The sequence below is a fragment of the Mastacembelus armatus genome, chromosome 12 (genome assembly GCF_900324485.2).
Source record: "Mastacembelus armatus chromosome 12, fMasArm1.2, whole genome shotgun sequence".
Lineage (NCBI taxonomy): Eukaryota > Metazoa > Chordata > Actinopteri > Synbranchiformes > Mastacembelidae > Mastacembelus > Mastacembelus armatus.
The window spans coordinates 12462827-12477067 of record NC_046644.1 but is presented as its reverse complement, the minus strand read 5'-3'; the positions used below and the strand labels follow the sequence as shown (position 1 = coordinate 12477067).

The following is a 14241-nucleotide window of genomic DNA, read 5'->3' as shown; positions in this document are numbered from 1 at the left end:
ACAGTAATGATTCAGTATAATAAAACTAATAAAACACCGTAGGTCTTACATTTAACATGTTGTTAGGAGATCTGTATTTTTTTTTTTTTAATTTTGAAAATTATTTACACCTGAAACATAATTGAGCATAAAATGTTACAAATACAGACAGCATGACGACCAGCTGCAAAAAAGCTCCCGACATGCATTTTTTTAATATCAGTTCAAATATACATATTCAGAGTCACGAAATACTCATATTCATAGCATGAACGGTGGTTATATAATTGTAGTGTCTGCAGTAGAGCTCAGTCTCCGGACTCTATCTTGTTTAGGCTACAGTTGGTCAAACCTCTAGTGGACTGTTCACACAACTTACACATTTGTTATTAATATTTCAAATAAGCTGCACTACTTTTTATCCTACAATGGCTTTGAAAGGGTTTTATCCCATCATTATACTATCCATATTACAACTTTCGAATTAATTCATCAAAATGGGAAAGAGCATGTGACAATACAGAACAGCGCCCCTAATGTAACTATTGCTGATTTAAATGTTAAACTTACACAATAATAAAATGCATTTCTCCAATATCTTCTGACGAGCTGCTGAATAGAAACAGATGCCTAAGATTCGACCCGAGCACCTCCGGATTTGGAGCATCTGCTTATTTCTGTGAGATCAGGAGCCACGCAACTCCACTTGGGACTGTCCGCTAAATACTGCTAAGTGTGACATCGTATTGTGATTTTAATACAATGACATGCATTTATATAGATGCTACAAACCATCAGGACCTCAGATAGCGCAGCACGGACTTGCCGTTCTTCTTCTTCGACCGCTCATCTTCTTCTACTTGGGAAACGAAACTGCCCCTTAATTCTCAATAATCCGTTTTTCGGTTTTGTCGTTGTCAGTGATAAAAACCAGGTGAACTAAGGCTCATGTTAGTGAATGAATAATAGCTCTGTTGTGGAGTTGTATCTTCAGTTGGCCACCAGATGTCACTGTTCTTAGTTAGACTGAAACCTTGAAGCTGTGAATCTTTTTGACACAATTAGAAGGAAAAAGCTTCATGAGCCTTCACCTGCCCATCACTAGTGACTATACAAAGGCATCTGTATTATTCCTGCATGGCAGTGAAATCATTGGGGGGGGGGGTTGTTATATGGCTGATATATATATATATATAGATTATATAGATTTGTATAGATTAGACAAAATGTCTGTTTATTTCCATTTTCCTCTACAGTTGACTCAAAGCAACTACATACAAAAGGATGTATCACCATGATCACAGTTGAGAATATGAGTTTTTTCTCTAATATTAAAAAAACCGATATGCCCATATAAATGACATTTTGTGCTCTTTTCTAATTTGTTGTTCCCCCGTTTGTTTTGTATCTCCTAAAATGCAGATACATGACTGAATGTCTGCACACCCATTAACATTGACCGATGGATGGCAGCAGCGTCTCTATTCGCCCATTCTGCGGAAAATTAAGGGATCGAAGAAGAAGACGATCACCGGAAAAACACCTTTTGCTCTTGTGGCGGTGCATGAGGTTGGCGGGCTGCTAGTTTTCTGTGTGTGTCGGGTGTGTTTGTTTAAATTTTGCTGCGGAGCTGGTGAACAAAACTCCTCAGCCAAACAACTCAAAGTTACGTGGAATCGTTTCAGTCGGGTAAAGCAACGAGTTCACTTTAAAACAGTTTTATGACACTTTGCTAGCACTTAGCTTGCATGCTAATAATAAGATTTTAATGCTAGCGGACAGCTTGCTAATCGAATCACGGACACGTTTAACTTGCTCTATATCTCCGCATTATTTCCTATTGTTAACGCGCTTGACGTTTATTTCACATTTAATCTGTAACGTAGATACTCGAGGAGCGACAGTCCAGCCATGCCGTCCAGCACTGGACCCAGCAGTCCCTCTGCTGCACTCGCCGAATCGCTGGAAAACTCTGCCCGGCTCATTGACAGACACCTGCAGGATGACCGCTGCTTTCCGGACCTGTCCGAGCTGCTCAGCGTCCCCTCGCACAGTAAGTCCTGTGGAGGGATCGGGCATCAGAACCTCTTATACCAGGGCTATCATGCTAAACAAAGAAGAAAATGATGATAGAAGCTATAACTTTGGTGCAGATAATTTAAGTCGCTGTTAGTACAGGGAGCAGTTGTTAATTTTAGAAATGATTCTGAGTCATGTGTATATATGGCGACAGAGAAGATAGTGACATTACCAGTCTTAAGTTCAGAGGGTTGTGTCATTTTGTTGTGTTGCATCAACAACAAAGGCTGAGCTTTATAAAATGTTTTTTGCAGTACAGAAAAATAGAATAGAAAGTTGTGTATGTTGACTTATAGCAATTTAATGTTATACCAATTCTTCATTTAGTAGTTAGTTAACTGAGTCTTATTTATGGCTGTCAGACTCTTATTCCCTCTGAAAGATACCAGATGTCTAGCACACAGATGGTTGGAAAGGGTTGTATACAAAATGTGGAGTCAAACTGTGTGGCACATAGTCAGACTTTGTTAATTGTGTCAATAGATATGCCGTCCCTCTCTGGAGTGTCGGACATGGACTACCCCCTGCAGGGACCAGGCTTATTAAGTGTGCCAAACCTCCCAGAGCTCAGCGCGGTCCGCCGAGTCCCTCTGCCACCTGAGCTGGTAGAGCAGTTCAGCCGTATCCTTTCATATCATTTAGAAAAAGTTAATCAAAAGATGTACCCAGAGTTTTTCATCAAAGGCAAAGCAAAGATTTAAGTTTTTGGAGTTCCATCTTAACTGTTTTACAGATATGCAGTGTAACTGCATGATGGGAGTCTTTCCTGAAATCTCTCGAGCGTGGCTTACTATTGACAATGATATCTTCATGTGGAATTATGAAGATGGGTGAGTATATTTAGATTTTAAGAGATCGAGTGTTAACATCCATAATTATCACTGAACACAAATCGTGAACTTCCATGAATACAGACCTAGATGGAATACAGTTATTTATTTTTGTCTGTTGCATTCCCTGCAGAGGAGATGTGGCCTATTTTGATGGCCTTATTGAAACCATTCTGGCAGTGGGCCTGGTAAAACCAAAACAAGGTACTGTATGTATAAACACTTAATCATTGATTTGTATGCATTGATTTTTGCTTGTTTGAGTAATGTTAATTTGTGTTTTCTTGCTCAGGGATTTTACAGCCACACATTCACTACCTCTTAGTGTTGGCCACCTCTGTGGATGTAGTGATCCTTGGTCTGAGCTTCCCAAAGAGTCAGGGTGGTGAGTCCTCCCTACAAGTCAATCACAGTGATGCTGCATTTGAGTCAGATTAATTTGAATTTTAACCTTAAATGTTCAAGTTCTTCTCCTGAGTCTTTTGGGGAATCATGTTATAAGTTACATTGTGCTACAGTACAATAAAAGATGCCCAAGTGGTTTAAAGCTGCAAGTTACATTATACATACATAGTCAAATATGCACAAACTGTCAGATGTCAATCAACTAGGCAAATGTGCAAGAGAAGGACAACTGTTGTATCAAAACACTCTTATATTGTAACTGTTGCATTGTAACTGATATTTACACTTAAGTGCAGTGTTTCATATGGGGTTTAAGCTGGCAGTATGGATTAGATGTGGATCTGAGAAGTGATGTGCCATATCCCACATTGTTGCTATATATTTTTGGAACATTGCTATTAATACCCATATATATCCATATCGCTTTAACTGGGTCATCTTTGTTTTTCTTTGTTCTGGTCTAGGGTTGAATGACAGCATGTCTGGTGGGATGCAGCTACTGCCAGACCCCCTGTTCTCGATACCCACAGACAACACCTACATCCTGTCTATCACCTCCACAGACCTGGGACGAATTTTTATGGCAGGAAAGGACGGCTGCCTGTATGAGATAGCTTACCAGGCTGAGGCCGGCTGGCTGAGCCAGCGTTGCAGAAAAATCAACCACTCCAAAAGTTCTTTGTCTTTCCTCATCCCCTCTGTGCTGCAGTTCTCTTTTTCTGAAGACGGTAAGGAAAGGGGCACATTTTCATGTGGAGGGTAAGATGTGTTGAGTCTAAATGATCCTTTCGTTAATGTTTTGTTGTCCTTTTTCTTAATAGACCCCATCGTGCAGATTGCTGTTGACAATTCCCGCAACACACTGTTTACACGCTCTGAAAAAGGTGTCCTGCAGGTATGACATTTGCTGGGTATCATCTCAGTTTTTGTGATTGTCTTGTGATTATCATGTGCTGCAGTGTTTAATAATTTGGCTTTTTCAGGTCTATGACTTGGGTTCTGACGGACAGGGTATGAGTCGTGTGGCAACCATGTCACAGAGTTCCATTGTTTCAGCTGCTGGAAACATAGCCAGGTATGTGTGTAGGTGATGAACCTCAAATGTTTCTTTACATCTGTTGACTATTCTCCTAAAAGAGTTTCGTCTTCTTTCCTTCCTTCACAGGACTATTGATCGTTCTGTCTTCAAACCAATTGTTCAGATCTCTGTGATTGATAGATCTGAGTCCACAGACTGTCACCTGCTCGCTGTCACTCATGCAGGTAATGATGATCAAATGGTAAAGAGAAACACAAACAATGAGGTAACATGAAAAAAAGCGTCTTCCTTACATGTGTTAACATCATGTTGTGTTTCTGCAGGTGTGCGTCTCTACTTCACCACTACACAGTTTGCCCCTCCACACCAGAGACATTTGACAGCTCGACCTACCCTGTTAGCATTGGTTCATGTCCGTCTGCCACCGGGGTTTTCAGCAACTTCTACCCTGCAGAAACCTGCAAAGGTTCATAAGGCACTAAACAGCAAAGGTAAAAGAATTTTGACTGCTATTCTTCAGCTTACTACAAACTGATTTTTTTTTTTTTTTTTTTTTTTTTTTTAGGTGCTATGTTCAGCTTATTAATTTACAGAACCTGTGTTGGCAACAATCTAAATCTATTTGTAATGCCTTTTTGTTATTGTGTAAAACTTGCAGGTATTCTGCTAATGGCTGCTTCTGAAACAGAGGATAGTGACATTTTGTGGTGCATCAATCATGACTCCTTTCCCTTCAAGAAACCCCTGATGGAGACTCAGGTTGGCACAGAAGAATTGTTCAGTGAATGAATCATACAGTCAGAAACACAATACTGACCTTAAAAACACTATAGCTGTTTTTCTGAGAATAGACATTGCATTTCTCTTTTAGTTTATTGATTAGTTGAATTATTTGCTATATTTTTGTTTGGCATTATTTTTATTTTTTCAACTAAAGGCCTCAATGCATTAACTAATAAATACATAATGCCCCTTTCTTTGGCTTCTGCAGATGATGTCTAATGTAGATGGCCACTCATGGGCTCTTTGTGCCCTTAATGAGGAGAGACCCACCAAGATTTTTAGTCCTCTGAACATGGAACTAATCCCCATCACTGATGCTCCAGTTGTGGTCCAGCAGCACAATATTCCTCCGCAAAAGTTTGTCCTCCTCTCTGCAAAGGTTAAAACTGCTGTTATGCCTCATCATTTTGCCTTTACTCAAGTTTGTTCTGGTGTCACAAGACAATGTCATAATTCAGTATACTCACCTTATCCTTCATGCTGTCCTATAGGGGAGTCATATCTTTCAGAAACTGCGGCCAGTAGACCAGCTTCGTCACCTGCTGGTGAGCTGCACTGGAGGAGAAAGTGAAGAAATTGAGCGGTTCTTCAAGCTCCACAGGGTATAAAGGATGATATTCACAGTTTAGTGTTTTAGATTTGAACCTGGGTGTGTATGATGAACATGCAAGCTTGAGGCTACACACAGTAAGTCTGCGTGACACATACGTAATACTGAGTTAATACTTTGTTCTATGCAGGAGGAGCAGGCTTGTGCCACAGCACTGATCCTGTCTTGCTCCAGCGCTGCTTGTGACAGAGAAGTTTCACAATGGGCCACCAGAGCCTTCTTCAGGTCAGGCAGCCCTTTATACTGAGATATATTTACACTTACTCTCACCATACACAGACTAAAAGCAGTTCTACTGTTGTCGTGATCAGGTATGGTGGCGAAGCACAGATGAGATTCCCTGCAGCCATGGCGTCACCCAGTACTGTTGGGCCTGTGATGAGCTCCCCAGCACCAGGTAACTAAGTAAATACTGTCCACAGGTTTTACAACCAAAATTTATTGTTAAAAGATATCAAACATCACATTTGAAGATGGTATAATAAAATACATGTTTAAAGTAATGTGATTTCTGTTGTTCTTCCTCAGGTATCATACCCCCAGCTTTCGCTACACCTTTTGCAACAATGCAATCTGGGTCTGCCCCCATCACACCCATGTCCGCTGGCCCAGAGGTAATTTTCTCTGGGAAACACAATGGCATCTGCATCTACTTCGCTCGCATTCTTGGGTAAGGAAATCCTCTTGTTGATTGTCACTGTAATACATTGTGAATTTGGCTTCCCCTTAGTCAGAAGTGTGACTGCTGATTGGTCTTCTCTCCTTTTTCTTTCTGACCTCACAGAAATATTTGGGATGGGAGCCTTGCTATTGAGAAAGTGATCAGCAAAGGAAACCAGACTGTCAGTATTGTAAGTAGCAGAACGTATCGGTGTACATTTTAAAGTAATTACACTGGCAGTAGTTAATCAGCACTAACTGTTAACTGTCCACACAGCTGGAAAGCAGTGTGGGTCCACTTGATCTGGAGTCAGTCCTTATGGAGCTCTGTGGTTTGAGGGAGTTTCTTGATAAAAACTCTCAGTTCAGTCCATCCTCTCTTGGTGCTGCAAGGTAACAGCTTCTGCTCTTCTCACTTTTTTATTAAACTAATGTGTGTTAAAAGGTCTGGTTAGTTCTCTTACCACAGCTGTGGCAACATGCCTGATCTAATCACTATTAACGACAAATTAAAGAGCTAATCAAGAGTCACTGCTGAGTTACAGAGAGCCAAAGAACCATTTTTATTCTGTTATGTTAACACTGCCATGTCATCTATTTGACAGGTGGAATTTATAATGTTTAGTATATATTGATTTTATACACGTGTAATTCTGGTTATGCATTGTAATGGAAATTTGTTCCCCATTGCATCTATCTCAAAGACATCTGTTCTGCTCCTTGTTAGTTTCAGCTCTCCTGCTAACCTGCAGCAAAGGCTGCTGGGATTTATGCGCCCTGACGGAGCCAGCTCTCAGCAAGTTCAGCAGGAGCTCCAGAGGAAATATCACAGTGAGTTAAGAGTGCAGGTTTCCTGCATGTTCCTGAATATTGCCATGAGAATCAGTATCCCAAATATCAGTCAATATAATAAATCTTAGTCAACATGATTAGAGTATATTAAAGGAATTTTGATGCCCCAATAAAAGAGGAAAAGCATGAACTTTTTTTGTGTTTCACACTTATTAGTAATGTCTTCACTCCTTCACACTATTGTCTCTTTGTTTCCTCCTCTGTATCCAGCCAAGGCTCAGGTCTATGAGAAAGTGTCCCTGCAGGGGATCCAGCAGTTAGTGCATCGCTCCTATCAGACTCTGGCCCTCTGGAAGCTTCTCTGTGATCATCAGTTCAGCCTCATTATGTCTGAGCTGCCAAAGGTGAATGTGTGCACATTTGTTCTATTCATCCACATGCTTTCCTGAATGTAATTCCTTTTGATTTCAGCCAAAACCCTGTTTTACAGGGTGAGCATTGTCCCCAGAATGTTCATTGCTCACTGCCATTTCTCTGTGTTGGTAGGATTTTCAAGAGCAGATGAAGGGAGCATGTTTTAAGGATGTAGTAATCCGAGGCAAGGAGCTGTCTGGAGCACTCATCACAGCACTCATTAATGTCTACATCAAAGATAATGCCTCAGTGGATGCCATCAGCAATCACCTGCGGGACATCTGTCCCCTGCTGTACAGCAGCGATGACAGTGTTTGCTCTAAGGTACGCACGCACAAAACATATGGCGTTTTTGCATCTTATCCTTTGATCATTCCAGGAAGTTCTTTTGATATTATAAAGTGAAACATGTTAAAACTTTGAAAGGTGTCTCAGTTTAACTGTGTGTTACACAAATTATTTTACCAGTTTACCACTTTTGTCTTGCATCAGGCTAATGAGCTACTGCAGAGCTCTAGGCAGATTCAGAATAAAGCAGATAAAGAGAGAACACTGAGAGAGTCTCTGAAGCTCTACCAACAGATCAGCCAACACACAGACCTCCCACTTGTCTGCTCCCAGTACAGGCAAGGTAAGGACAGGCCAGAACACTCCCCATTTTCTCGGTTTGTATAGTTGGCATGTTTATTTATGCTAATATCCTGTCTCAGTGCGTTTCTATGAGGGAGTCCTTGAGTTGTGCCTCACAGCAGCAGACAAGAAGGATCCACAGAGACTGGGGCCCCACTTCTACAAGAATGGAGAGCCTGAAGAGGACAGAGTGGGACAGCAGGCATTCCAGGAAAGGTAACAGAGGAAAGAAACACACAATTCAGCATTGTTGACTGCTGTTGAAGCTGATTGTCACCAACATTTTTTTACTCCTCCTCTCTCCACTCTAGACTTTCATGTTATAAGTGCATCACTGACACCATGCAGGAGCTGGTGAACCAGAGTAAAGCTGCCCCTCAGTCCCCGAGTGTCCCTAAGCAGCCTGGGCCGCCGGTCATGACTTCTGACCCCAACATGCTCAGCAACGAAGAAGCTACAGCCCATGTGAGTAAGAAGGGACAGTTCATGCCTATTTCTTGCCACAGCAATATGTGTTCTTTATTTCTAATGAAAATCCGTTGGTTCTGTGAAGTTTGAGCAGATGCTTGGTCTGGCTCAGAGGTCTCAGGACGAGCTGTTTCACATCGCACTGTACAACTGGCTGATTCAGGCTGACCTGACTGACAAGCTGTTAGAGGTAGTGTCCATCCACGTGCAATTAGCTCTTCTGTTTTCTCCTTTTTAACAATTAGTCCATGTATCTGGAAACAGTGTTATCTTTAGCAGCAGTGTGTCTGATCACTGCCTTTTCATTTTTCCTTTGTTGTGCAGGTGAATTCTCCATATCTGGAGGAACATCTGATGCATATGATCAAGCAGGACCAGAGTAAGGTGCATAACATGGACCTGCTGTGGCGCTACTACGAGAAGAACCGTAACTTTGGCAAGGCAGCTCATGTACTGGCACGCCTTGCTGATATGCACAGGTTTGAATACACAACTGGATAACATCAGCCTTTTTACAGAGTTAGTGAGCAAATTCCAGCAGTCCTTTTGACAGGTCTTCAGATAGTATTACAATATACATATACACATATACAATATACCCGTGGTCTGTTTATTTTATTTTATTCCTTAACTAAAAACTTTCTCATTCTCTGACCATGCAGCACTGAGATCTCTCTGAAGCAGCGTTTGGAGTATATTGCCCGTGCCATTCTGTCTGCAAAGAGTTCCTCCTGCATTTCTGCTCAGGCCTCTGATGGAGAGTTCCTTCACGAACTGGAAGAGAAGATGGAGGTGTGTATGTGTGTGTGCGTGCACACGTGTGTTGTGGTTATCACAGTGAAGGAAACAGGCATTATCAGTTAAATTTTACACTGAAACCATTCAGTTTTTCCTCCTCTGGTTCCTCTTAGCTGGTGCGTATCCAGGTCCAGATTCAGGAGACCCTGATCAGACAGTACTCCCATCATCCCTCAGTGAAGAATGTCATCTCTCAGTTGGACTCAGAGCTTATGGATATCACAAAGGTGACTTGCCGCATCAGGACAATGATGATTAGGATTTTGAGACTGTAAATAGCTATTTAGGGATGACTGTGTTATTTATTTTATTTTTCTTATAGCTCTATGGGGAGTTTGCTGACCATTTTAAATTGTCTGAGTGCAAACTGGCCATCATTCACTGTGCAGGACACTCTGATCCAATCCTGGTGCACTCACTGTGGCAGGAGATCATCGAGAAAGGCAAGAGTAATATCAAATCCCTGTAAAAGTACAACTTGGGCCATTTCGATGGCATACTGTACATTAAATGTTACTTATGAAAGTTTTATTTCTTGTCTTTCAGAACTGGGAGACACCGTGGCCATGAGTCCAGCAGACAGGATGAGGTCTGTCAGTTTGAAACTGGTATCACTGGGAAAGATTTACGCAGGAACACCAAGATATTTCCCTCTGGGTAAGCATTCATACCTTCCTGCAATTATGTTCAATTTTCCATCTTGCTGTTTTACCATTTTGTTAACAGTAAAGTAATTAGACTTACCCTTTGCATCATTTGTCAGCATGTCTCTGTGGTACAGGTCTATAGGGTCATACAGGTGCTCCAGGTGACTGCTTAATTATCCTTTCACTATAAGCTTGTCTTAACTTGTTTTCTCTGTGGAGACTTTAAATCATTTTATATATGTCCTCTGTGCCTGCATGCATGCACCGAAATATGTGTGTCATATGCAAACCACATTTCCCCGCTGTTGCCGATTGTGCACTTCTCATAAGTGTTGATTTGCTGTGTGGTTGTAGAGTTCCTGGTAAAGTTTCTGGAGCAGGAAGTGTGTCAACTCAACTGGGATGTGGGATTTGTCACCTCCACCATGCAGGAGATTGGAGTGCAACTGCCGCGTCTTCTGGAGGTCTATGACCAACTCTTTAAAACACGGGTACGTTTCAGATAAAATGTGTTGTAATGCATCACTTTTGACCTTTGTTAAACTGTGTTAAATTATCTCTCACTTAATGTTATGACCTGTTCCACTGCCTTTTCACCTGTAGGATCCCTGCTGGCAGCGGCTAAGGAAACCTCTCCACTTGGTGGAGTGTATCCATGTGCTTCTATCAGGATACGTTGATGATCCCAGCAGAGTACCAACCTACGACAGGTACCTGCTGTCTGAGTAGCTGTTTAGCTGCTGGCCTGAAGCCAGTGATCCCAGAACCTGGTGTCTTAACTCTAAAACTGGCAGTAAACCTGTAATAATGGTGGTTTATTGGCTTGCTTTTTCTGTTTCAGACGACGATTCACTAACGTGTGTCTTGACAACATCTGTGGATACCTTGTAGAGCTGCAGTCTCTGAGTCCAAACTCAGCACTTCAACAAACCATTGGCAACTTCAAGTCTCTGCAGGCGAAGCTTGACAAACTCCACTGACGTTACTTAAGATGTTCTCCGTCAGGACTAAAGCTGGAGCCTTAATGGCTTAGAGGTTGGCCTTAATTAAACAGCTGATTTGAAGTGTGATTATATTATCAGGAAGCTCAACATGAGGATGTTTGTCTTTTACAGTAGAGTTTGCCTCTTAATGTCTTTGACCTGATGTGTTGAAACCTGTTATGGCATAGTGGGAACAGATGATAGTAAAGTCTTCTGGTAATGTTCAGAGTCCGAACAGACACATTTTATAACTTATTTAATGCATTTTGTTAGAAGTTTAAAAATGCTGAAGTACAACTAAGGAAAGCATGGCACTGTTGGTTATTTGCTTTGTGTGCAAATAGCTGTCACATCTAAAAGGTATTTGAGTTATTGCGTTTATAAAAACATGAAATCACTGAATTTTATAGGTTAGTTTTCATATATTGAAAATGTGCTGAATGATGATTGATTTGTGATATTTTTGTATGAATACATTCAGTAAATATACCTGACTACAGCCTTTTCATCACAGGGAATGATTTGGAGAGTTTGATGTTTGCCTCTTAAACAGTTCAGTGTTGGGTGTAATTATGTACATAACTTGGCATACATTATTTTCATGTGTATTAGTTACAGTTAGCGTTTTGTCTCCTTTGCTGATAAATTGAACTGTAAGAGTTTTTGTGATCGTTTTCAATGCTATGGTTTTGCGCTGAAAACTGGCCTGCATTGAGGAAAAAAAAAATCTTTTTTTTTTTTTTTTTAAAGAAATAAAACTTCTCATGGGTTTTTTGTAAGAGGATGTTTTCAAAACACTACACAGGAACTGTGTCACCTGTGAACCAATAAACTTATGTTCAGGTACAGTGGTGTTGAATTTTTAAAATAATTACAGCAGTAAGGAGACTTAAATTGCTGAGTGTTGATAATGTGACATTGCTGAGGGAGTCTAGTAATGGACTTAATGTCATCACAGTTTGTGTTTACATAATTATCTTTCATTGAAAACGGCACTCAGGGGTTCTGTAGTCATCACCAAGAGGGCACTAATTGCCAGAGGTCTTTTTCTCCAATTAGGCGCTCACTCTAGTACACAATTAAGTTTAATTTTTAGCCTTGTGGAAAAATTTTATAAATTAGATTCTGGGGTGATTTTGCAGGAAGTCAGTGACCCATGCATTATACTTAAGGCGTAAAACATCCAATAATACAGTCAGTGTGAATGGCAAATAACTTTATTATAAATTAATCGTTCATCACTTAGGACCAAATTGCTCCTCACAGCTGAAAAACTCCAAGGAAACATTTGTTACTTTTGGTTGAGAAATGACTAAAACAATTGTGGTTATCACACTAAGTGTAAGTTCATTTTCTGTTGATTGACTAATTTATGAATCAACTAATCATTCCAAAATCTTTATCATATTAAAGGAACCAGTGTAATAGATCAGACCGACAGTGACTGCCAGAGACATTTTTATCTTTTACATGAGCAAGAAAGCTTTTTCACCCCATGCAGGAAAATATAAGGGATGATGCAAGTGTAGGAGGCTGCAATATAGCTGGCAACCTCCAGCACTATTGGCGAGGTGAGGATGTTGGTGGTGATGCGCAGCAGCAGATGAGTCAGCCAGCAGACCAGGAACACACTGGCCACAGCCACCACACTCTTGGCTGCCCTCACCTGACTGCTTGAGCTTGGACTGGGCTTAGCTGGCATCTGGCTGGGCTTTGGAAGATCTGGTGGAGTGCCAACTCTGCTCTCAGTTTTTGTTGCCCTCTTGATAGGAGAGTTGTGGGAGCTGTGCCCTGACAGCTCTGTGTTTGGACAGGAAGAAGCAGGCACTCCAGTGTAGATGTGGGTTAGAGATGCAGCATCTTTTACATCTTTTGAGGTTTCTGGGTCAGAAACGGCACCAACTGATTTCTCATCATTGTTACTCTTGTTCTCATCTTTCTCCATCTCCTTGGTGGGCTTATGGCCCTGTATGCGTCGCTGGTTTTGAAGAAGAGTGATGACAATCTGGACACTGGCGAATACAATCCCAGCAACAGGGAGAGCGTTAGCCAGGGTTAAATAAAAAATCTCATAGGTTTGCCGGGCAAGTGCATTAGGGAACTCCTCGCCACACTCAAGGTGGCTTTCATTTGTTCCTTTCACCCTGACGAAGAAAAAATGTGGGATGCTGAAGACCAAAGCCAAGGTCCAGCTCCCGGCCAGCAAATGAAAAACCAGGAATAGGCTGTCCATCTGCACCGGTGCCCCCCCCACGTTTCAGGGAGCCGACCAGCTTCTGATGCCAGAAAACACATATGAAAAAGGTTGTGTAGATGCTGCTGGTTTCTGAGAGGTCAGCACAGAAACGAAAGATGCCACAGTAGACTTCCCCCAGGAACCAACTTCCAGCAAAATCTGCCATGGTGTCAGGCAGGTCCACCAGGTAGCTGGTGATGAGGTTGGAGACAGCCAGGTTGATGAAAAGGACCTCGTTGGTGCGGATGCCAGATTTCTGCTTTGGCAGGGAACGTATAACCAGCAGGCTGTTTCCTAGGATCCCTGCCAGGCACATCAGTGCTCTGATGGTGGACTCAATCAAGTCGTCTGCATCCATTTTTCACAGAATCAGCTCAATCTTCAGTTTTATCTTTACTCTCAAATGAAAACAATTAAACAGCCTTACTGTTCTCTCAGTTTCCCTAACATATGACAAGGGATGTTTTGCTCTTTTGACATTTATAGAGGAGGGTAAGAAGCCAGAGCCAATCACATTCAGCATCTTATCATTTTGTTTCCTCTCTTGGAGCCTTCATCATGTAGTCCCTCTGAGATGGAGTTCCCCCCCCCTTTCAAGTAGTGACTGAAGTACTGTGCTAACCGAATGGAGAAAGAGGTAAGAGACACTACAGATCAGGCAACAAAAAATGCTGGGATTTTCTTTTGAATTTTTATCTACAGGATTTCCCCAACACTGTAGTTTCTTCAAGTAGTTGAATTCCCTGTGAGTGTAAGAGATTTTTGTCCAATTCTGCAAAAGCTCTTGTGCTACTTTCAAGTCAGGGATCATTAAAGTGATGCTAATGGCTTTGTGCTGGCTTTTAAAGACTCCATCCAGTCTGCAGCTGTAAATGTGAATAAATCCTT

At 41.5% G+C, this 14241-nt stretch overlaps 2 protein-coding genes across 3 annotated transcripts; one reads left to right on the top strand and one right to left on the bottom strand.

The window, feature by feature from the left end:
• Window positions 1–1505: 1505 nt before the first annotated feature.
• nup155 (nucleoporin 155) lies at window positions 1506–11963 on the top strand. 2 transcript variants are annotated; one of them, XM_026298106.1, is made up of 34 exons: window positions 1506–1668; window positions 1866–2032; window positions 2542–2679; window positions 2792–2888; window positions 3022–3092; window positions 3181–3273; window positions 3758–4021; window positions 4115–4188; window positions 4277–4368; window positions 4459–4556; window positions 4656–4823; window positions 4991–5091; window positions 5324–5494; window positions 5607–5717; window positions 5856–5950; window positions 6037–6122; window positions 6254–6395; window positions 6510–6576; window positions 6663–6778; window positions 7113–7216; window positions 7448–7581; window positions 7724–7915; window positions 8084–8222; window positions 8302–8437; window positions 8533–8686; window positions 8775–8879; window positions 9014–9168; window positions 9352–9481; window positions 9601–9714; window positions 9810–9930; window positions 10034–10144; window positions 10489–10625; window positions 10738–10844; window positions 10976–11114. In XM_026298106.1, the coding sequence occupies exons 2-34, from the start codon at window positions 1891–1893 to the stop codon at window positions 11112–11114; spliced, it is 4104 nt and encodes a 1367-aa protein (XP_026153891.1). In that variant the 5' UTR covers window positions 1506–1668; window positions 1866–1890. The 2 variants fall into 2 exon arrangements, with proteins under 2 accessions (XP_026153891.1, XP_026153892.1); XM_026298107.1 differs by lacking the exon at window positions 1506–1668 and having other exon boundaries at window positions 1891–2032; window positions 10976–11963.
• Window positions 11964–12576: 613 nt separating this feature from the next.
• ora5 (olfactory receptor class A related 5) lies at window positions 12577–13711 on the bottom strand. The gene is given in 2 exon segments (XM_026297966.1): window positions 12577–13368; window positions 13370–13711. Coding segments are annotated over 2 exon segments (1134 nt in total).
• Window positions 13712–14241: the final 530 nt, after the last annotated feature.

Coding starts and splice junctions, on each gene's coding strand:
- nup155 (XM_026298107.1), top strand. CDS start 1,891: ATGCCGTCCAGCACTGGACCCAGCAGTCCCTCTGCTGCACTCGCCGAA. Junction 6,123..6,253: donor GATGAGCTCCCCAGCACCAG/GTAACTAAGTAA, acceptor GTTCTTCCTCAG/GTATCATACCCCCAGCTTTC. Junction 8,223..8,301: donor CTGCTCCCAGTACAGGCAAG/GTAAGGACAGGC, acceptor ATCCTGTCTCAG/TGCGTTTCTATGAGGGAGTC.